The 21,866-nt window shown below is 41.2% G+C and overlaps 1 protein-coding gene across 4 annotated transcripts in view; it reads left to right on the top strand.

Moving 5' to 3' along the window:
• The window catches only part of RUNX2 (RUNX family transcription factor 2), a 225,286-nt gene that overhangs the window by 143,532 nt on the left and 59,888 nt on the right, over window positions 1-21,866 (top strand). For 2 of the 4 annotated variants that reach the window (XM_054179932.1, XM_054179930.1), the window contains exon 7: window positions 10,641-11,119. The exons of the other annotated variants lie outside the window; for them this stretch is intronic. In XM_054179932.1, coding sequence (XP_054035907.1) covers window positions 10,641-11,119 — 479 coding nt within the window. Of the gene's footprint in view, window positions 1-10,640; window positions 11,120-21,866 lie in introns of those variants that run through there. 4 annotated transcript variants of the gene reach the window in all.

Here is a 21,866-nt window from a genome sequence, read left to right as displayed (position 1 = left end):
CCTTGAGGCCCCCAAAATTCCTTTGACCAGTGACTTGAGTCACACTATGTTTGACAATTTTATCATGACCTGCTATTACTGCTCTTGATGCTACTTGGGTAAATGTATTCTCAGTGTAAGGGGAAAATATTCTGGCCAGCATGGGGTGAGTTATTTTCCACTGTTTTCACTCCAATGGTGTTAATTCACCTGCTGCTAAAATCCTTAACAGACGATGAAAATGCCTCCCAAGTATCTCCTCTTTCCTTGAGTACTCAGAAGATCTCTGTGGGCTGAGCACCTTTATCCTCTTTGGAGCAGCTGCTCTCGTGGGCTCCCGTGCAGCTCCCACTCTGTACATGAGCAGCCACTTTCCATTTCTCACTTGTAGGATGAGGTGTCTGTTTACCTGCTGGGGACACAGGGCTTTATGCTGGAGAGGAGAGACTGAGTCTGAAAGCCTCCTTTGAAGGGAAAAGCTATTTTGAAGGGGAAAATGTGTTTTGAATTGTTTGGAGGAGGGGGTTTTATGGATGTCTGGGGGCTGAGGAGGTCCCTTCCTCCATTTATGATATTGTTCAAGAAAAAATAAATTGGACTGCCTAGGTTGGTGAATTTAAGTTTTTTTGGCTAGATATGTAACAATTTGTAGGGTTTGATTTTTCTCTGGGAAAAAATAAAAAGCAAAAGGCATTTTTGAGAACAAGGCCTGGGTAACCAAAATGTGTTTGTTTTTGTTTAAATCACTCAGCAGAGAAATCGTTTCTTGTCTATTGTTAAGAGAAGTTTAAATCAAAGGCAAATTCTACATATTCTAAAATATACAGACAAGTCTTTGAAAGCAAAGCCAAGCAAAACTTTAAAAGAGACCTTCTCCTTGACGCAGAAGTTTTCAGTTAGTTTACTGTGCTGAGGCTTGAGTGGAAAGAAACAGCCTGAGAAACAAATCACAAGTCCCCATTTTGGAGGTGAAAGTCAGGGAGAGCGTTGTATTAATGGCACGGGAGACCTTTCCACAGAGCTTCTCGTCTGGGGCTTTTCCAGCAGCAGCAAGGAAAAGCCTTTGCCATTTGTGGGGATTTTTGTGTTTGAATTTGGATGTGGAAGATTTCAGAAAGCTGCAAAGTGAGGGAGTGGAGGGCCTGATCCTGTCATGTTGGGTGGTCCCTCCTACCACAAATAACCCTACTGGAAACAGAGGGAATATTTGTGGAGTCATTTGTTTGTCAGGAAAAGTAGGCTTTGTAGGATACGGCCCCAATTAGCATTCAAACTCCTGGTTATTTTCTTGTGATAGAAACACTGTCACAGAGATGCACGTGGCATCTCTTTGGTTCCTGTTTGAACTCTTGCCACTTGCTCCATGCTTCTTCCAGCTTCCTCAGCCATGAAAAAATTATTCCAACACTGTGCTAGCTTGGTTGAGCTGACTGCTTCCCACTTGCCCAGCACTGACGTGGCCTCCGGCCCTTTGCCATGCCATTTGGGATAAGCAGGGATTGGGCTGCATGCTCCTTGGCTCCTGCTCAGTGGTACCTGTCAGTGAGGGCACCTTTGGCTCCTGACTGCTGGAGCACACTAGGGAAATGGTATCTGCATATATAGTCTGACATTACTGCCTAAAATTCATGCCCACCATAAATTCTGCCTTAACATGACCCAGCTACAGTCAACCTCATCCAGAGGATGTCCCTCTCAGGAGATCCATTTACAAAACAGTTTATCACCAAGGTGCAGTTTTCAGAAATGCTCTTGATTGCCCAACTGGGTTATTGGAGAGTGGGTGCCCTTCCTGACCCATGTGCACTGGCACAGGCAGGATGATGGCTATGCTGGACTGTTGTGAGCTCAGCATACTGATGGATGCCAGGAGAGCTTTTGATAGCAGTGCCATTATTTGAGGGAGGGTGAAACGCTCTCCTTAGCAGTATTTTCTTGTAGCTCTCTGTTTTGGTAGACATAAGTCATTAGTGTCTTTTATTTATTAATTTCCTTTTATCCCCCCTTCAACTGAAATAAGGATCCCTGAAAGGGTAGATCGGTTCTTCTCTTACACTCGCTCTCTTCTTCCCCCCCCCCCCCTTTTTTTTTTGGCTAATCTGAGGCACACTGCCACATCTGAAGCCACTTGGCTTATTATGGATTTCATGGAAACTGATTCCCTGAAAGTGTTTCCATATGTGTGTTCCCAATATATCCTATCCTTTTCTAAATGGGAGTACAAACTTGCACACGAGCTGGAAATGGCTTCAGGATGTGACAGAGAAGTCATATGACTGGAGTGGCACTGTGTGTGGCCCTCTCTGAAAGACACGGTGTCCTGTGTGCTGGCTCCCATCCTACACTAGATCCAGTTTCAAAGAATATCTTCCTTCCTGGCTTCTTAAAAACTCTTAATCAAGAACCAGCAAGGAATCCTCTGTCCTCAGGAGGGACGCGTAATAGTTGAATGAGATTTGAAAGGAAGATTTGGATGGGGAGGGAGAAAAGAGGGGCTTAAAGGGTGAAATTAAAGAGCAATGCCAAGGTCTTCCTCCCCCTCCTCGCCCCTGCAAAACAGTTTCTTTGTGTCTGCCTGGGGATCAGATGGTATTTCTGAGCTGCTAGCATGCAGTGGAAAAGTACAATTCATGACAGCATTGGAAACAAATATTTATACTGGATAGTTAAGGCACATTTTCTAAAAAACAAAATAAAAATTCTCAAGTAGACTGCCCCAACGTATATTTTATCTTCCCATTCAACTGGATTTATGCAGGATTCCTGTACTGATGCTTGCCACCTCTGTACATGCATTGCAGCTCTTAGTGTTCTCCCCCCTGTGCTGTATACAATGCCACTGAGGTTGCTATCCAAGAAAAGCCTCAGATGTTCTTTCTGATGCGTTTCTGCTGGGGCCGTTGAAAAACAGCAGTGGTTGGAATTCAGACAGGAAAAATTGGGGAAAACCACACCAAGAGCGATACAAGCCTCTGTGTGTGTGTTTGTGCCTTGCAGTGCTTCAGGGCTGCTGGACTTCTTACCAGGAATCTTTTACTTTTTGCTTCCAGTGTAGCATGTAGATGGCCTGAGACTTTCAACATGAAGGGGGATTTTGATGTGATACCAATTCCCTTCCACCCGAATCACTTGTGAGAGTTCCGGAGTGAAGTCACTGGGATGATATAGCAAAGATTGAGAAGTTCAGATGCTCCCCATCATGCCAAGTCAATGGGCATCCACAGGTGGCAGCTCAAAACCCACAATCCAGGAACCTTTTTCTGTAATGTGACCATTTGTCCCCCTCCTGTGGTTCTCATTAGAAAGGTTTAGGAGTCCTGTATAAGTGGAATTTCATGAGGCAACATCTATAAATGACAGTGATGACCATAGGTTTCACAGCTGTATTTCTGCTCCTAACAGTCCATGTACAAGGAGCTCGGTGTTGCTATTTTCTACAGGAATGTGGAGGAATTCCTGCCCATTGATGTTCCTAAATTTAAAATGAGCTACTTCTTGAGAGGCAGCAAGCACCCGTGTTTAGATATGTGGTGTTGCTCATCAAGACTTAGGTGCTTAAAGAAAATCACCATCTTCCAACATAGTTCATCCAGCAGAAAAAAATTTGAGCTGGGCAGGTAATGAAGATGTCAGGGCTGGAGGATTGAAGAGACTAAATTTTGCCCTTAAACAATATAACAGCTCTTCTTGGGAAACACTCTCCTTTACTTGCATGAGTGGCAAGTTAATGGCTGCTGCTAATTACCTTATTTATGGGGTGTTTCTCCTAGCAAAGGGCTTAGGTGCTGTGCCATAAATTCAGTGAAAAGATCTATCTGCACATTAATCTATGATATTTTAGGTTCCAGAATCTGGTGACTTAAATACCAGAAGGCGCAAGTGTATGGTTTACCATGTGAACTGGGGTACCAAGGGGTAGTGACACAAGATGTGTGTGAGGCTCTGTAGGGGTTAAAATGTTCCTTCCTCTGACTTTTGTGAGACTGCTGTGCTTAATAATGTTTCTGTTTAAGAGGTCCCAACTAGGCCTTGAAGTTCACACCTTGTTGAGGTGAAGGAAAGAGGAATGGGGGCCAGTTCACAACTCTTCTGCTGTTGTTGAGAGACCTGATTGCTGGTGTGCAAGGGTGACACAGGAAAAAGATGCAAAAAATGGACGTAAAATAATTCTTTTTTTATTATTATTACCTTGAAGTCTTGGTGTTTTCATTGTTTTACAATATTTTTTAAAACTTTTTTCTGAAGTAAACCGAGGGAAAGAGCATTTGAAAATCTAACATTTCCTGTGATAAACAGTTGCAAATATCCAGATGATCTCTGGGGAGGAAAAAGCCCCGGGCATTATTTTTGCAGTGCTGCAAGACCCTCCTGCTGGCAGTGTGTAGACACATGCTCTGGAACAGATGTGTGGGAGGAGTATCCCTGAGCACCCAGTGCAGGTTTGTGGGATCAGGGCCTAATGTCTGCAGCAATGAGGTGGTTTGGCATCCCTGGGAACTGTGGTCTCAGGCTCCGTGTTGCACTGGCATCTGGAGTGAGGGTGGTACAGCAGCTTTGGAGAGTCCTCCTGGAAGAAGGCAGGAGAATAATCATGCACAAGAACTTAACAAATGAAAAGCAAAATAACACTCTCCAATACAGAAATCCAAGTAACAAATAATCACTCCTCCATCCAAACACCTTGCAAAGAATCCTTAGGATTGCAAAATGAAGTGCTCAGAAATTGGGAAATCTCAGTACTAATGTTGCCTATGCAACTTTAAATCAGCCTCATTCTGCTTATGTGTTATATTACAGATTATAATTACAGGATCACATGATACTTTTCCCACGGGATTCTTGTCTCATTTGATGCACAGGATGGACAGTGTTAAATTAATGAGCAGCTCTTCAATATGTTTTCTTCTTGTTCTTTGCATTTCCTCAGGCCTTGCTTATACCAGAGTGCTAAATTCTCCAGTGAAGAAGGAATTTCTTGATGGGCTTCACTCTTGAAATTTCTGCTGTAGTATTTGGATACAGTTCATTGCAGTGCAATATTCCCAAGAAAGAATGCACAATTTTTAGAGTACTGAGACTAACTTGGAGGTCTCCTGTAATCCTGTGCACCTTCTGTGCCTTGGCTACAGTATGAGGTTTTTTTCTTATTTTTAGCCTCATGTTCAGACCTGAGTTCCTATTTGCTTCAGCTACAGCTGTGAATATTCATTACGGGTGCAAATCAGAAGCTAGTATCTTTGCTGGAGACAGAATGAGAGCTGTTAAACTATCATTTGGAGAGATTTTAAGTGAGTCACATAAGAGTAGTACAGCAGAAATACATATAAAGTCCAGTTTGCTCAGTGCCACTTTACCCCTTCTGATTCCTTGCAGCAGTGGATTTGGGGGAATGTATAGACAATGGTCGTCTTTATTTTTCATCTCTGTTACATCTCCAGAGGAAGTCAGCTTGTGTGCTGCCTGCAGGAGAGTTTGTGTAAAAGGAATAAGCATCTTCTCCTGTAATTGAATGCTGTATCATAGTGCATATGCAAGAGTAACTGGAATGCTGATATTTCCTAACTTTCTCACTCTTCACATGGTACCCTTAATTATGTCCTTTTGTTCATCTCTGTGTAATTCATAGTTTCTCAGATTTTGAAAAAAGGCAAATCCCCAAGTAATCCAGTCTTCCCCATTTTTTCTTTTCAGTATCATGTAAACATTCACATGGACCAGCATTTAGTTCCTTTTATGCAGGCTCCAGTGAATGGAACCACTGATGGACTAATTCTTCATCGGGACTGCCATGGGGATGGGTGGGGATGTCTCCGTGTTTTAGCAATATTTGCAGAAAAAATGCTGGGACTTGAAACTCCTGAATTTCATTGCAGTCTCTAGACAAGTGCCTTTGTAGGGGCACAGACTCTTCTGCCCATTTTTAGGCAGAATGCTTGTGATTTGTTCATATTTGGCTGGATTTTCGTGACCGCGTCTCTCACACAAAAGCTACTCCTGTTCCAAAGTTCAAGTCACTACTTCAAAGAGTGGAACTGGTACAGCTTTCCAAAGGAAGGCTCCTCAGAGTTTAAGATTAGTAGAACAATATATTTTTCCCAGCAGAAGAGTTTCAGCTGAAATTTTAAAAACAAATAAATGCATAAATCACAATTTAGCCTGAGACAGACGCCCAGCATGGACAGTTTCAACCAGAACATTTAAAGTCTGGCAAAGCTGTAAGAGAATGAAAATTGTCTCATGTGAAGTGTGTGGCATACTTCATCAAGGCGATATTATCAGCTGTAAGTAATCCAAGCTGCACATATAATTCATAGACATAGATGTTAGGGAAGCAAAAAACCATTTCAATAGATCAATTAATGGCACTGTTGAACAAAACTCCACAAAATCTAATATCTAATTCAGCAGATGTCTTGATACTGAAGTTCCCCAAAACACAGGTGAATCATTTAGCTACTGGTAAATATCTTTCACTATATATAGCTGAATTTCTTGATGCAGACTATTCTGCAACTTTCAAATGCAGCACTATGCTGCTTTCTTGCATCCAGTGATTATGGATTGACTTGATGTGATAGAAGTTTCCCTATCAATAAGCAAAGGGGACCTTTTTCTTTGGTGACCTTGTAGCATAAAATGATAAAGTAAATTGCAATATTTGTACATTATAAAATTAAACTATAGCCTTTCAAAGTAGGCATCAGCTTGGAGTTAACCCACAAGGAGTTAATCTATCTACAATACATTATGACCTTTAATAATTGGAAGTGATTGGCCAAAGTGCTGTAAACCTGGCAGAAATTTGTTGCCTTGTTTTCTGCAAACCACAAGCACAGCTTATTAATTGAAAGATGAATGTTGACCAGCATTAGCTGGCATCTGTAAACTGAAAGAGAGAAATGACCATGGTATGCATTTAGTTGTAAATGGTAGAGCTGCAAAGCTGCAACAGGTAAAATTGGGTTTTAGGCACGAATGCAAACCCCTTTTAGTTAGCTGCTGGCAAATGGCCAAGTCTAGGGTTTTTAATGAGGCTTCTGCATCAAAATAAGTAAAACCACATGGAATTTTAATTGTTCTTGGTCTAAATATGAAACACTGGAGCAGTATTCTTGAATCTAGGATGTTAGCATATATATAGGCATATTAACACGACCCCTTTTTATTCTAAAGGTATAGCTCTCAGAAAACTTGAGTGCTAGGGTACATTAGGAAGGAATCAGCATAGAAGAGACTTAAACTATTTTAACTTAGATGCTGGTTTTGGGGGGGTTTGTGTGTGTGGTGGTGGTTGTTTGGTTTTTTTTTTTTTTTCCAAGCACAGTGATCTAATCAGGCTGCATAGGAAAAGATTACTTGCTGTGCTTGTTGCCTTGTTTCTGTTTTTGATGGCACAAAATAAAGTCTGTTCACAAAAGTGTGGTTTCACAATCTTGTGGTGATGACGCAGGGTGGAGGGTCTGTGCTTCACCCATTTAATATGAGCTATCATGAGGGTGGGAATTCACAGATGCAAATTTTCTTGCACTGATGGAGGGAAAATTGGCATAAATCTTTAATCTTGTTAGGAAGAGGAATAAAATTTACTCGCACTGTCATGTTACTGAATTGCTAATCAACATCGCTGTTTGTATGCAACTAGATATACAAAGGTGGGTGCCATATCTAGAAGAGCTGTTTATTTTCCCAGTCCAGCAAAGAGCTGAACATACATAAATGAATGTGCATCTGGTGTTTGCAAGTTAGAACCAAAACTGATCTTAGCACAACCTTGTGAAGGTAAGAGGTAGCACAGAAAGAGGCAGTAGAGTGAAAATGCACCAGTGAGGTTGCATAGCAGTGAGGATGGCAAGAAGCTGAGTTTTAGAGGCAGCTTGTTAAAGCATTTCTGGATTCACTTAGAAAAGAGGCTTTAAAACAGGCATCACACAAAGCTTTCTGATCTCCCAAAGTACCTTTACATGATGGAGATACAGAGGTCTGGGAACAAATTGTGAGTTATGGCAACAGCAGAAGTTGTTGGACAAAAGAGTTTGGAGAAGTGTGTGCAGGAGCTGTGCAGACACAGTCATGGGTGAGATAAGAAAGGATTATGGTTGTTTGGCCTTTGGGTAAATAGGACTGTGCTTTACAAGCTACAGTAAAAACAAACAAGTGTAGATTTACTAGAGTATGTAAGGCAGTCTGTAGCCCCATATTAGAAATGCCTACGTGTGGTGTGCACGTTCCCCGTCATTTGACACACACATGATCTCTTGGCAGCATTTGAATGTGTAGAAATGCATGGATAGTTTGTTACTAAGAAAAAAAAAATTGCTTCCAAAGAAACAAAAAATGCCAAAATTTTTCTATACCCTTAAACTCACACCAGTTCTAACTTTGATTATAGAAGTTATTTGGCTTCTATCAGAGTAAACCAAGAACAACTCTCTTCATCTTGGGAGAGTTGCAATAACAATACTAAAATAAAATAAAAAACACAAACCAAAAAACCCCAAACCTCCAACAAAAAAAGGGAAGTATAAGCAGTAGCAGATTGAAACTAAGTATTTTGAGCAGCTGGGGAAATTATGTTCTAACCGTATATTTCCAGATATGTATCAGACCTGTTCACAATATAAAGGATAGTGTTCCAAAATTACAGCTTTGAATCTGGGTGGTATCGCCCCTGGCTATTGTTTGCAGTTGGGAATGAAAGAAGTTGCATCAAGTAGTAGAGTGTTTGCTGTAAAGGTACAAGTTATATTACATTCCATGGGACTGCTGTTGGAGGGGTTGATGTTAAAGACAGACCCGTTCACCCGTAGGTCATTGATTCAGTTCCTGATAAAGATAATAGTAATCACATTGTCATCAGAGTTAAAAAATGTCTTTTACTGCCCATTTGAAGTTTTCTACAAATATCTTTTGAGATGGGAGATTATACTCCCTAGGTTTCAGGCTGCATGATTTGGATGCTTGACTAGCTCTGGCCCAGAACCTCCAGCCTGAACCAAAGCTGTGCCTGAGTTTTGACCCCACCCCCCTACCCCACCCCCCCTGCTGCTTTTTGATATCATAGAAGGTGTGGGTTAAACAAGCTGGTAGAACAGGACAGAATAGTGGTCTAAATCACAATGTGCCACACAAGGCAGCAGGATCTGTTGAATCTGTGGCTTATGGTAGCAGTCACTGTTGTGGGTGCTGTAGGGAGTAAAGGCAGAAGGGCTGGAGGGACTCTCCTGCACAGCAGTATAGGTAGGTCAAATTCAAAGCTTGTCTGCAAGGAAAAGCATTGCTGCAACTTACATTGAGGATACACAGGGTGTTTCAGTGTTTAGCATGTCAGTTTGGCATCTAGAAGGCATTGTATTTTCCTTCTAGGTGAATCAGATTTAGTAGGCTGTCAAAGTGACAGATGAACCCATCTGTAAAGCTGTAGAAGTGTCCCTGGGAAGTACAGGGAGAGCTAATTTGATGATTTTCGCCCCTTTATTTATACCTTGCTCTTTCCAGCTATCTCTCTATGAGAATGTTTGTACCTGTTGTATGCTGGCCCATGCATTTGTTTCTTGCACTGTACTTCTACATTAAGCTCTTTCTCCTTGTCCCTTTTCCCACACTCTTTTTGTTTTCCACTTTTCTGGCTCTCAATGTGAGCTTTCACCATCTTCTGCTCCTGTCCATCCCACAGTCTCCTAAGCAGATCACCAAGCTACTAATGCTTACTTTCCAGTTCTGCTCCAAAACTGTGGGTGTTTGATGTGGGATTAGAAATTAGGCAAAATGAGTTTACCCATCCCTGTTTTGCGTTAGACTCCAATTCACAGCGTTACCATCCAGACGTTCACAGTAGTCATAGGCTGTGTGGTCTTTTTTGCAACCAGTCTGCCCAGACTACATATGAAAACAACTTTTTTTTTTGGTTGGCAAAAGGAGTGTTTGGCTTGTAATTTTCCATCGGCAGCACTGAAAACTGGCATCTTCGCTATCAGCACAGTGACCTTGTCCATTCTTTAGATAAATCAGATAGTAGTTTTCATCTATAGGAAGTAGCTGAGTAGATCTTCACTTAAATTGGTTGAGGCAATAAGTGGGGCGTAGTCACCTCTGGTGTAACTCTCCTGGTGTCAGTGGTGCAACTAAATTTGTGTTGCCAACTCTTCTAGTTTTACTACAAGTTGCATGGTAATTTCTGCTTGTTCTCAAGACCCCAGATCCTGATGGCCTGTGCTGAGATGGGAATCTCAGCTCTCATGTGCCACCAGACCCAAGTTTCTCCAGAGGCTATAACAAAAACCTAAGACACATAACCCTCAAAGGTCAAAAAACAGAAAAGAAATCAACTCCAAATCTCAAGTTTTTGGTTCTTTTTCAATTTCTTGCCATTTTTTTATTTATATTTTTCCCAGCCTGACCTTTGACATTTGAATGCTTCACGTTGGCAATGCTGCTCCCTACATTGGCATTGGTGGAGTTAAACCAGGGATGAGTTTGGCCCAACGCATGTAGAAGACAGGTGTATGACTTTTCCTTGCAATGTATTAATTGATGTGATCTGCTGTTCTCTTGGGGGCCAGAAGAAGTGGGCTTTCATAGAAAAATAGAATTCTATCATCACTTGGTACAAAAAATGGTATTTACAGAAATCTTTTCCCCCATCTTCTGTTATAATTTTTTAGGTGCTTCAGAGCTGGGCCCATTTTCAGATCCCAGGCAGTTCACAAGCATTTCATCCCTCACTGAGAGCCGCTTCTCCAACCCACGAATGCACTATCCAGCCACCTTTACTTATACACCGCCAGTCACCTCAGGCATGTCACTGGGTATGTCCGCAACCACTCACTACCATACCTACCTACCACCACCCTACCCCGGCTCTTCCCAAAACCAAAGTGGACCTTTCCAGACCAGCAGCACTCCATATCTCTACTATGGCACTTCGTCGGGATCATACCAGTTCCCCATGGTGCCAGGAGGGGACCGCTCCCCTTCCAGGATGCTTCCTCCATGCACCACCACATCCAATGGCAGCACGCTGTTAAACCCTAACTTGCCCAACCAGAGTGACGGTGTGGAGGCGGATGGCAGCCACAGCAGCTCTCCAACCGTCTTGAATTCTAGTGGCAGAATGGATGAGTCTGTTTGGAGGCCATACTGAGATTTCTTCTGTAGCCGGCCTGACCTCTGCAAGCCAAAAAAACCCCAAACCAAACACATGGTCGACTAACTACAAAGTGCCTGGGTTTTGTGTTGTTGTTTTTTTTTGTTTTGTTTGTCTCGGTTTTGGTTTTGTTTTTTGAAAAGAGATTTTACCAATACATGCAACTGTGCAGATGGGATGATATTGGCCACAAATAACAAGAGTCACCAACGTACCACAGTGTTTCAGATTGTGGATCAAAGCACATATATATATATAATATTTTTTTCCTTGAAACCATTTTGCCTTGTTTTATATTTAAAATGTACCTTTAAAGCACAGACACAAAAAAAAATCACTCTTTTTTTCTTATGTTTTTTCCTTTTTTATTTTTTGGGGTTTTGTCTAGAATGTTGTGATAACTAGTGAGTTCTTTTGCCAATGAGGAGAGAACAGACTCCCCAGGTATCAGGAGAAGCATGGTGATGCAAGGCAAGGGCTGCATTCCCCTTTATTTTTTAATAACTCCCCGCCCAGCCATGAACTCCAGATACAGTTGCAATCATACAATGTATGGGACCCTCTTCATACCCGCAGTGCAATTCAACTGGCTTGTATTGGTGCACATAAAAAGAAAGCAAAGATTGAGTTGTTTCCGTTTTGCCATGATACATTCAGGTGAAAACAGCTGTCCCAAAAAAGTGTGTCTGAGCCTTGCTGCAGATAATGGTTGGAACTTCTCTGTGTTCATTGCCTTTTATGGTTTGTTTTTGGGTACTTAAAGAGAGCGAGACTTCAAGTTAGGCTGCACAACCCTGGGATTTCCTTTTTGCTTTTGTATCCATTCATTTTGCCTTTGATTAGCCAAAAACCAAAAAGAACAACCAAAACCTTTAGAAATGAAAAACAAAATGTTATTACTTATGCAAAATATCAAAATGGCAATATATATTATTAGAGCCAAAATGGTATACATAGTATTTGTGTTTGGCTATGTTATTTCCTTTTTTCTTAAATTATAAATGTGTAAAATTTGAGGTTGTTTGCTAACATGAATCATCATATAACTTTAAAAAGAATATTTATAATTATTTAATGATGTTTGGACCCTTTAAATGTTTCTTAATGAAATGATATATTGACTTCGGTCTCTAAAAGTGTTTTTGGGTTTTTTAGTTTTCTTTTTTTTTTACTTATTACATTTCTGCAATGGTGTAAGCTTCAAATCTTTACCCATCTCTGAAAAGCAGTTCCAGTGGGAACCAGTTTACAATGTGATGTAAAAATGACAAACCCAGCCCAAATGCATCCATATGATTTTGGATGTAGTTTGTTATCTAAGTTATGAAGGAAATACTGTGTTTACAATATTTTTATTAGCTGTCTGGTTGCCTTCAACACAGTCTTGCCTTTTAATCAGTAGCTGTGGAGATGCTGAAAAAATGGTACGAAGGAAGAACTATTTTCCGCCCTTCCCCTAATTTCTTCTTCTCCCAAGAGTTTTATCAGAATTTAGAAATCTGAAAATACTCATATTTAAAACTTTCTCTTTTGACAATGTGATTTGAATTTTGACAGGATTTGTTTTCTTTTCTGAAGAAAAATCAAAATAGTTTCAAAGCCCATGTTTTACAAACAATATCTCAGAAGTGGGGGGAGAATTGGTGAAACTTCTTCCCCTTCTTTTGTAATTTCAGCCCACTTGATGGAACAAAAAAGGTCAAAACCTGAGACAAACTGCCTGGTAACACATCACTGCACATTAGCATTAAATGCTAGAGCCATAAGGGTGCTGTGTTGACTTTGAAGCTGATGTGGCTATTGTACTAAAGGAACAAGCCCAAGGGCCCCAATACTTACCTCTGCAAATGTTGAAGATAAAAAGTCACCTTAAAAGCCACCTTGGGGCTCCCAGGTGTCATACAGGGAGAGCAAATTGCACCCAAAACCCTTAACCATTCTGTCCGCTGCCAGACTCTCCAGCGGAGAGTACCGGAATAACTCAGCGGTGAGCATAGCCATACAGAGCCCGACAACACCATCACCACTGGTTAACAGCAAAGCTGTTACACGAGTTGACATTAGCGTGGTATGTCCCTCCAACTCACGTGATGACGTGCTCTTAAAAGTAATAAAGTCTTTGCCTTCTAAAGGTTGTATACCAAGTATGCTTAAAGTATAAGTAAGACACTTTTTTTTTTCTTCTTCTAATACTTAGTTTTCCTTCAAAGATGGAAGCTGTAATTGATTCTATTTATTGTTGGTTTGTGGTAGCTTGAAGCATACCACTATCCATTTATTTGTAACTGTAAAATACGTTTGTTAGTCTCAGCAGCACTTAAAAAGCCAGTGTCTGGTTACACATTTCAGTTTTGTTTTTTGTTTAGTAAGCAAGAGAAAAAGATGTACTGCCAGTGCAAGCTGTTTCCTATTTAATAAAAGGTACTATATTTGTACATTATTTGTTATTGCTGAGAAGGGCTTTTTAAGGTTTACTGTATGCATATTAAGTAATTTTTAGGGTGCTTTTGTGTTGAAATGTTGTTGAGCGTGGCTGCAGGCAGCAACCCAGATTTTTTTTTTTTAAAGACTTTGTTGTAAAATTCAAGCACTTGTTTTTTGGTTCTGGATAAATCCAGCACAGACCAGAATTTTGGTTTGCTCAGTACTGACAGGACTCTGTTTGTTTTCCCATGGTTTCTCAAATGGACCATTAGAGACGGACATGGAAAATGTTTTCTCCTCCTGGTCAAGGTGTGCATGCCTGATCGGTGCCCTCATCTTCCCTGGTTGTGTGGGCAGGCGTCTGGCTCAGCCTGCTTGAGATAGGAAGGAATGGATTTTCTAATTGCCAATGGACAGAGCAGCACCAGCCCCTGGACATCCAGCAAACTCCCATGCTCCTAAGCCCTCCTGGTGCCTTTTGAAAATCTTTCAGTACATCAGGCTGATCACAGAGGGAGCTGTACAGGCTGAGGCAGAGATGCTCATCAAAGCTTTCAGAAAATGCTTTCAAGTTTGCTTGGAAATGCTCTTGAATCAGGATTTCAGACCAAAAAATGCCCCAACCAGCAATATGTAGCTAAGCATACCAGATTATTTGATGTTTTCTGAGGTGCTTAGCATCAACAGAAAGGAGTTTTGTCAAAGGAATGACATCCTTTCCCTTTGACTGGTAGTCTTTGGCACCAGTCATAGATTGAAAAATTACCTTTTATTTTATTTTCTAGCTCTCTTTATACTACCAAAGATTTACTTCCAGCACAACAGGCACGATATCCCTTTTGCCAAACAGAGGATTAGATTGTTCTCTACTTCCTCTTAAGGGTAATCGGTTCAGGGTCAGCAGGTCGGGATGGATGAGTAAAGCAAATGGTTTAACCCACAGCATCGTTCATGTGGTGTTGATCGTTTCTTTTGAAAGACCAGCTACTGTGTCTTTCATAGCATTGAACTTTTTTTGCCAGCAGTCCCCTTAGCAAATATTTCACAGTTTTTGCAGGTACCATCTTAAGTGGAGAAAATTTTGCACTTTCACACTTAGCAAAGCAAAGCTCAGTCCTATGCTGTGCTGCACATGGCCAAGAAGGCATGAGAAAAAGCAATAATTAAAACCTGGATCAGCCATGAGCTCAAAGAAGCCCCATTCTCTGAACCCCTGAATTTCTTCTTGTTTTTAAATAGAATGCATTTCAACATTTTCTGAGAACTTTTTAAGATGTTTGTTTAATTTCATGTTTACAGATAACCCTTTGTCCTTTTTTTTTTGATGCAGTACTAAGTATATCAACCAAACCCATACTTTTACAGTAACTTTTGGTTTAGGTAAGATGAGTGACATTCCATTTTTATTTTTTTTTTTTGGCTAAATATGCTTTACCAGTCTTGAATCTCTGCTGGAACAAAATATTTGTAGCATTTTGTGTAAATACAAGCTTTATTTTTTTTCTTTTTGTTTTTATTTTTTCAAATGCTGTCACCCAAGATTTGCTTTTCATGCACATATTGTACAAACACTCTGCTTTATGCCACAGACTATGATTGTGGATCAGTTTACTTCGACTTCAAAGGGACTATTTGTATTGTATGTTGCAACTGTAAATTGAATTGTTTGGCATTTTCTCATGATTGTAATATTAATTTGAAGTTTGAATTTCATTTTCAATAAAATGGCTTTTTTTTGTTAATGTCCTTCTATGCTTCTTTTGCTTCTGCTCTCGCCTCTTAGCACCAGGCAGGGTAAAGTACATACACAGTAGGACATGGTGCCAGCCCTTCTGTGGTGGCCTCATGAATTTCCACAGCCATTTATTTTTCAATTAACTAGAAAAGACAAGTTCCCAGACCTATGGATGGTAAAGGACACCTTCTAAATCTCATCCTGAGTGTTGCTGCTTTTCTTCAGACTTCAAACTATCAAAATCTATGTCTTAAAGAAGTGCAAACTGCTCAATTCATTTTATTAGACTGTTACCTCTGAAACCTAACAACTGACATTAGAATGGGGTGTTAGCTAGGACACTGTGGTGTTATGGTGCTGTGGGCAGAGTTGGAAGTATAGGGAAAAGCTGCAATAGATTTCCAAACCGGTGAGGGAGGGATTGGGGTTTATGGCCCATTTCCAGGAAGGGGGTTGCATTATCCCCACCTCTTCCTGGTCAGACCTGAGGAATGCAGTTACAGATGATCTGATTTGCATGGCTTGAGGCAAGAACAGTTTTCAAGTAGCAGAAGATACATGTATGGATAGGGAGGAGAGTGGGGGAGGAGGCTATTTTTCCTCCAGCCTAGTGACAAGGACAGAAGGAGATGCAGCTAATAAAGGTGAGGTTGAGTTCACCCAAGGCTGCCTGCAGGAGGAGAAAAGTGGACAGGAATTGATTGCAAGCTTGTTCCTGATTTCATTGTGTGGTGGTTGTAGGCTGTGCCACACATAGTAAGTTGTTATCCTTTTTAGCTCTTTCTTGAGTGTGCGAAAGTGAAAGAGTAGCACAGACAGGCAAGAGATTCTGATCATTTCAAGAAACCTTTAACTTTGAAATCCAAATATCACTAACACTGATTTTTGTGAACTCTTCTTGCATTATCAGGGACCTACACTTTTTTTTTTTTTTGCATGGTGGTTAAGACTGAAATAATGTTTGGAGGTTTTCAAAGGTGCTTTCATTCCAGTCCATAATCTGAGATCTGATTTTAGTAAACTTTATCCATGAGTGAGGCATCAAGCAAATGAGTCAATTTTCCATAGAGTAATTGCTATAGAAGTAATCTGGGAGGTACTTACATGAAAATATTGGTGCTTTTTTGCTGCTCTCTGGTACACAGGTTAACCCATCTCAGCTAGTCAGAACACAGAAGGATATTCATTATGTTTTTGCTTTCATGGTCATTTAATCCAGATGCTCATAAAAGGAAATAAACATTTTTTTCACCGTTTTGTATGATCAAGTGGTGGAACAGAGACCTATGGGGGTTGTGCCACCTTTGTTCTAGAAGGTTTACAGGACCCAAATGGGTAAAAGGTGAAGCAACCTGGTCTGACCCCAGAGCAGAGGATGCTTGAGATGAAGGTTGGGCTGGGAACCTCCCAGCATTTCTTCCAAATTATCCCATGGCCCTGTGAGTCAGGCCAGGAGCTATCTGCTACAGATTGTTGTCTAAGCTAAAAACTGTTTATGTGACTGCACAGATAACACTTATTCAGTCAAACCCAATTTGAATAAAGAGGTTTAATAGGGTGAAATTCTCACACAGACATGTTATTGAGGAGTTACAGTGATCCTTCTATCTTTTGTTGGTTCCTGGCACATTTCTCTGGGATATTTATGGCGGGCATAATCAGCATAAGGGCTGGAGGAGCCAAACTAATCAAATTGTCACTGATCCAGGACAGGTATTTCCATTGTACCTCATGCTGGGGGCGTTGCTTTAGATTTTGTGATTCATTTACCCCTTTGCAGCTTAAGGAAGGTGGGTTCTCTTGCCTTAGCTAGAAACCAACCACTCTTGAGGCAAAATGACTACCACTGGGCAGCATGGAGGATTGCCTGATATGGAGATGTGCAGTGGTGAGGAGAGATCAAACTCTTAAGTATTTGTAGGAGATAAGATTTAAAGGTACTGCTTACAAGGAGGATGAGCATTGTCTTCCTCATCTTTTCATGTCAGTAACTAGCTACTTGCCTTTGGATTGTGAGGACTGAAAAGCAACTCTGGATCACAGAAGTTTTAGGCCCTTGCTACTTCTATGTAGTATGCATGCAGCAGGCAGCATCTTGCACTACCTTTTCCTGTTGCTGTTTTAACTTTTTAATTTCCTGTAGCTGTGAGCAACACTGAAGGGGTTCCGAGCAGCCAAGGCCTAAATCAGCCTTTTTTGTGTATCAAATAAGTTCTTGGGGAGAGGTGGGGGAGAGAAGGAGCAGAGTTCAGTACTAAGTCCTGTACTGGCACCAAATAAAAAATTCATCAAGCTGTTTACAAGGAAACAGGAGAAAATAACCTCAGTTATACATCCAAGGATTGACATGTACCATCAAGTTGCCTTCTGCATGATCAGGAGGAGATTGAATAGGTATTTTGGGGTGAAAACTCTCCCCTGGGTGACCACTTGCAGATGGCCACAGCAGTGTTATGCATCATTTGGGGGGTCTCACTAGATCCTATAGTTGAATAGGAAAGGGCATGGTGTGATGAGGGTGACCAGGTTTACAGCTCAGACACTTGGCTGAATGCTTGCAGAGAACAGCTCAAGAGCATTATTATCCAGAAATATTTGTTGGACAAGTTAAACATAACGGGAAAATCCACTAGAAATTCAGATTTTTGGGACAGGTGATGGAGATAATTGTGATGGATAAAATACCGAGAGCAGGTTGAGCATTTCTACTCAACATCTTGAAGAAAAGTTTTAGCATGAGCTTAAAGCAAAAAATTAAATATTTAGCATTCAAAAGGGCTTCTGTAATTACAATCTGCTGGTGCAATACTGGTCTTGGATGTGTGGAGAAGTTCCCATGTGGTCTTTCTGTGATACATAACCTTGGAGTTGGGGAGATACTGGCATTTATCCCTCTGGTAACAGGAAGCCCCAGTAACAGATAATGTTGTGAGATACAAAAACGATAAAACCCTAAACTTCCAAAAGCATCTAGTGATGCAAACAAATAACTCTGTGACATCATTTAAAATTGAAACTCTCAGGCCTACCCTGCAACTTCCATGCAGATGAACTGCATATATTAGTTAGGGTAGATGCAACATGCATTTCTAGTATCTAAATAACAAGTGCATTTTAGTTTCCCTTGTTGAGAATTCAGGTGGACTGGAATTACCTACTGCAGTTCAAGTGAGAGAATAAAATAAAATTTCTATAGATATATTAGTAAGAACTTGTAAAGATAAGACAAATTAGGTTTTGTTCTGTAGCTGGGAAATTTCAGCATTGTATGTGGCTTTTCAGGCAGCTTCGGACTCCTCTTTTTATGCCTCAGTTTCCCTGAATATAGAACATGCAATTTATTATTTCCCTTCTTTGTTAGGGAGCCCCATGGACTCAGTGTTTACAGAGAGCTTTGAACTCTTGTTGTTGTTTATCTCTTTTTACTACAAATCCAAAGTCTGGTCTCACACCATTGGATGTTGTCCTTTGAAACAGCACATTTCTAAACCACATGTTTAGAAAAAATTGACCCAGTTTCCAGACTGCTGATCTGGTCAAAAAACAATGCAAAGTTAAGGCCAAGTTGTACTGTCTCAACAGACTTACTCGAGATTTGCAGTGGGGCAGGACGAAAAGCAGAGATCGCTGCAATCCATGGAGGCAACCCTTGGCCACTCCCTCCTGGCAGCTCACTTGGGATGAGCAGCTGGAGCTTGTGGGATGTCCCAACACTTCAGAGAAAAGCAAACAACCCATGTTAAAGTTGATATGCCACAGCAACTCGCCGCTGATTAATTTTCACCGCTAGGCCAAAGTCAGATGGTGATTACACTAGTAAAGATCAGCTGAAGTCCCTCTATTAATAGCTTCACAGTTTTGTATGCATTTTTTAACCCATGAAGGTGGGTTATCAGTGAAGGGTCACCAAAATGTGGTTTGGAAGGTCTTCTGGGGCAAGTGAAGCTTGACACAGGAGCACTACCACCACATCCACTCAGCATGTCTTGGTATCTTCCAAATGTGGAGATGAGGCTGGGGCTTTGTCAGAGCATCCCATCCCCACACTACTCCTAACATTCACCTCCCAAAGTGCAAATGGTTTTTCCCCCAGCCTCTGTGTTTGTTTTTCCTTCTCTGCCTCTGGGTTTGGGCACAGGGTGCAGTAAGGGTTTAAAACCCCGTTGCACATCTATAGGAATTTAGTGAGCTCTCCTTTCCACAACTTCAGTTGTATTCCCCAAGGCCATGACTTTGGAAGGCTATTAAAAATAGTCAGAACCTGAAGATCAAGACAGTTCCTTCTTGCCCCCTCCCACCTACACCCCCCGCCTCCCCCCCACTTGTTTACTTTTACATTTCCACAGTTGGATTAAAAAGTCCTTAGTAGCTGAAAATGGTGCTGCTGCATCCAAATGCTGTGAAAGACCTATTCCCAGGAAAGCAGAGTTTTTACCTCTTCTCTGGGGTGTGCAAGGCTGGCTAGCAAATGTGAGGAAATAGGAAGGAAAGGCTGTGACAGAAGGGAAAAAAATCCTAAATAATCCAGACAGATCTTGAGAAACCTGGGTGTGAAAGATCTTTGTCCTTTTATTGCCAGTAGTGATGTTCTCTTAACAGAGCAGAATGTTCTCATCTTTTAATAATAGCCAGGCCAGATGCTAAGATCTCTTTTGCAAATACTGTATAAGTGAGAAGCCGAACAGCTGATTTCTGTTAAGATGAATACACTAGGAGAATAAGCCAAAAAAAAGTATGAGAAATCTCCAGAGGCCTGTTTTTGCAACATCGTTTGGCAGAGAAATCTCAAAGTCCGGGGCTGAGAATCCAGCCTGCGCTTGTGTCCTGTTGCTGATCGGTCACCACATGTCGAGCAGCAATTCCTGCGCTGCTCAGGGATTTGGAGCAGTGCTGGTGGGGATTTCCTCGTGCACTTTAAAGAGCAGCAAAATCTACAGTCTCTACTTTAAAGGTGCTGTAGAAAGTACCAGAGGATGAGCAATTTGATTGACTTGCTCCTTGCCATGGAAAAATATTATGTGCTGAGTTGAGGCAGTGATTTTAAATGGCATCTTTTTCCCAGTTGTGGTTTGTTTTGTTTGGGTTTTTTTGTTTGTTTTTGGTACTTTCTCCTCCACTTTGTTTCTTTGGTCTGTTTCATTTGTCTGGAGGAGATAATTCAAACTACTAGACAGAGGCAGGATTGTTGCTTTATAAGGCATTGTATTGAGCATTAGAAGGATGCATCTTACTCTCTTCACACTACCCTTCACAATCATCTTTTCCTTATGTTCTGCACAAAACCTGCATTTCCCTCTGGGTAGGGTTCTTTGAAGTCACAGTAAAATCACTCACATTTGTAGTGTACTTATAGGTATAGGATGGAATGTGTTAGAGAAATGGAATGTACACGGTGATGTACACGGACATTTTGTTTCCGTAATGGGTCGATGTCCAAGAGTAAAAAAGAATGAACTCTGTATCATGATTACACATTTGTCTCATATGCTGAATGGCAGTCCTCAAAACCAGTTCCTAGAAAACAGAAAAACACCCATTGTGAAATGGCCAGTATATAAGATTGTTGGCTAATGACTGCAGATAAAGGTATTTATGGAGAACTTGTGCAACCATTTTCCTTGCCAGCGAGGGAAGGTTTTAAAACCTTTTCATGTCCACCTGACCAAGAGAATCCCCTCAATTGCTATTCTCATAAGTTTCCAGTTAGGAATGGATTTTGGTTGCTCCATTTAACAGGTTGCAAAGACATATTTTTTGTTTCTGTGCATTGATTTATAAAAGATCTGGGAGATGGTCACGTTAAGAATGGCATTTTCTTTGATGTGTGCATGTGCCCTGGAGCAGCTCACCAGCTCCTCCATGACAGAAAATGCCAGATAACATGCTGATGAACTCTTAAATTTACTTATACAACTCTTAAATTTACTTAACACAAGCATATGTGGCACACAGGGACAGATCCTCTGCCCACTCTGTGTCAGCAGCACCTGTCATGAAGGATGGAAAGAGAATCCCTTACTCATGGCTGAGGGCTTATGCCCTGTGCTGGGTTAATTGTCTGATGAGACACACCTGCCTGTATTAGACTTTACCATCTGGAGAAAAAAAAAACGCAGAGAGAATAATTTAGGTCATCTGCAGCATGACAGCCTAGAGACAGGAAAACACAAACCACTGGCTTGAGCAGACTGTGGTTGAGTGGAGCTGGCACCACACTGAGTCTGTTCAAGTCCAGTTAGAGGGGGCTCATACTCGTTCCAGTGGGGCTGTGAGGTGAAATCCTGACAAAGGTGGATAAAAGAATGCATACCATAAAGGAAAGGACTCTCAGAGGCAAATCTCCATGCTCACATCTTGTCTTTCTGAGGAGGTCCTGAAGGCACCTCCTAACACCCTGTTCCAGTTTCCCCAGAAGGTTTTGGACATCTAGAGTCAGTGTTCACATCTTGCATTTGGCTCTTTGTTTCTGCCAGTAAGCAAAGCTACAATCAGATCCTGTCTGTGCTTTGGGGAAGTGAAGATTTGTTGAAGTCACTGCCACTTTTAATATCCCTGTTGGCACTTTGGTATTTTAATTACTGCCTC

Source organism: Dryobates pubescens, chromosome 3 (assembly GCF_014839835.1).
Source record: "Dryobates pubescens isolate bDryPub1 chromosome 3, bDryPub1.pri, whole genome shotgun sequence".
Lineage (NCBI taxonomy): Eukaryota > Metazoa > Chordata > Aves > Piciformes > Picidae > Dryobates > Dryobates pubescens.
Note: the sequence above shows the minus strand (reverse complement) of the source record. Positions and strands in the feature narration are given on the sequence as shown.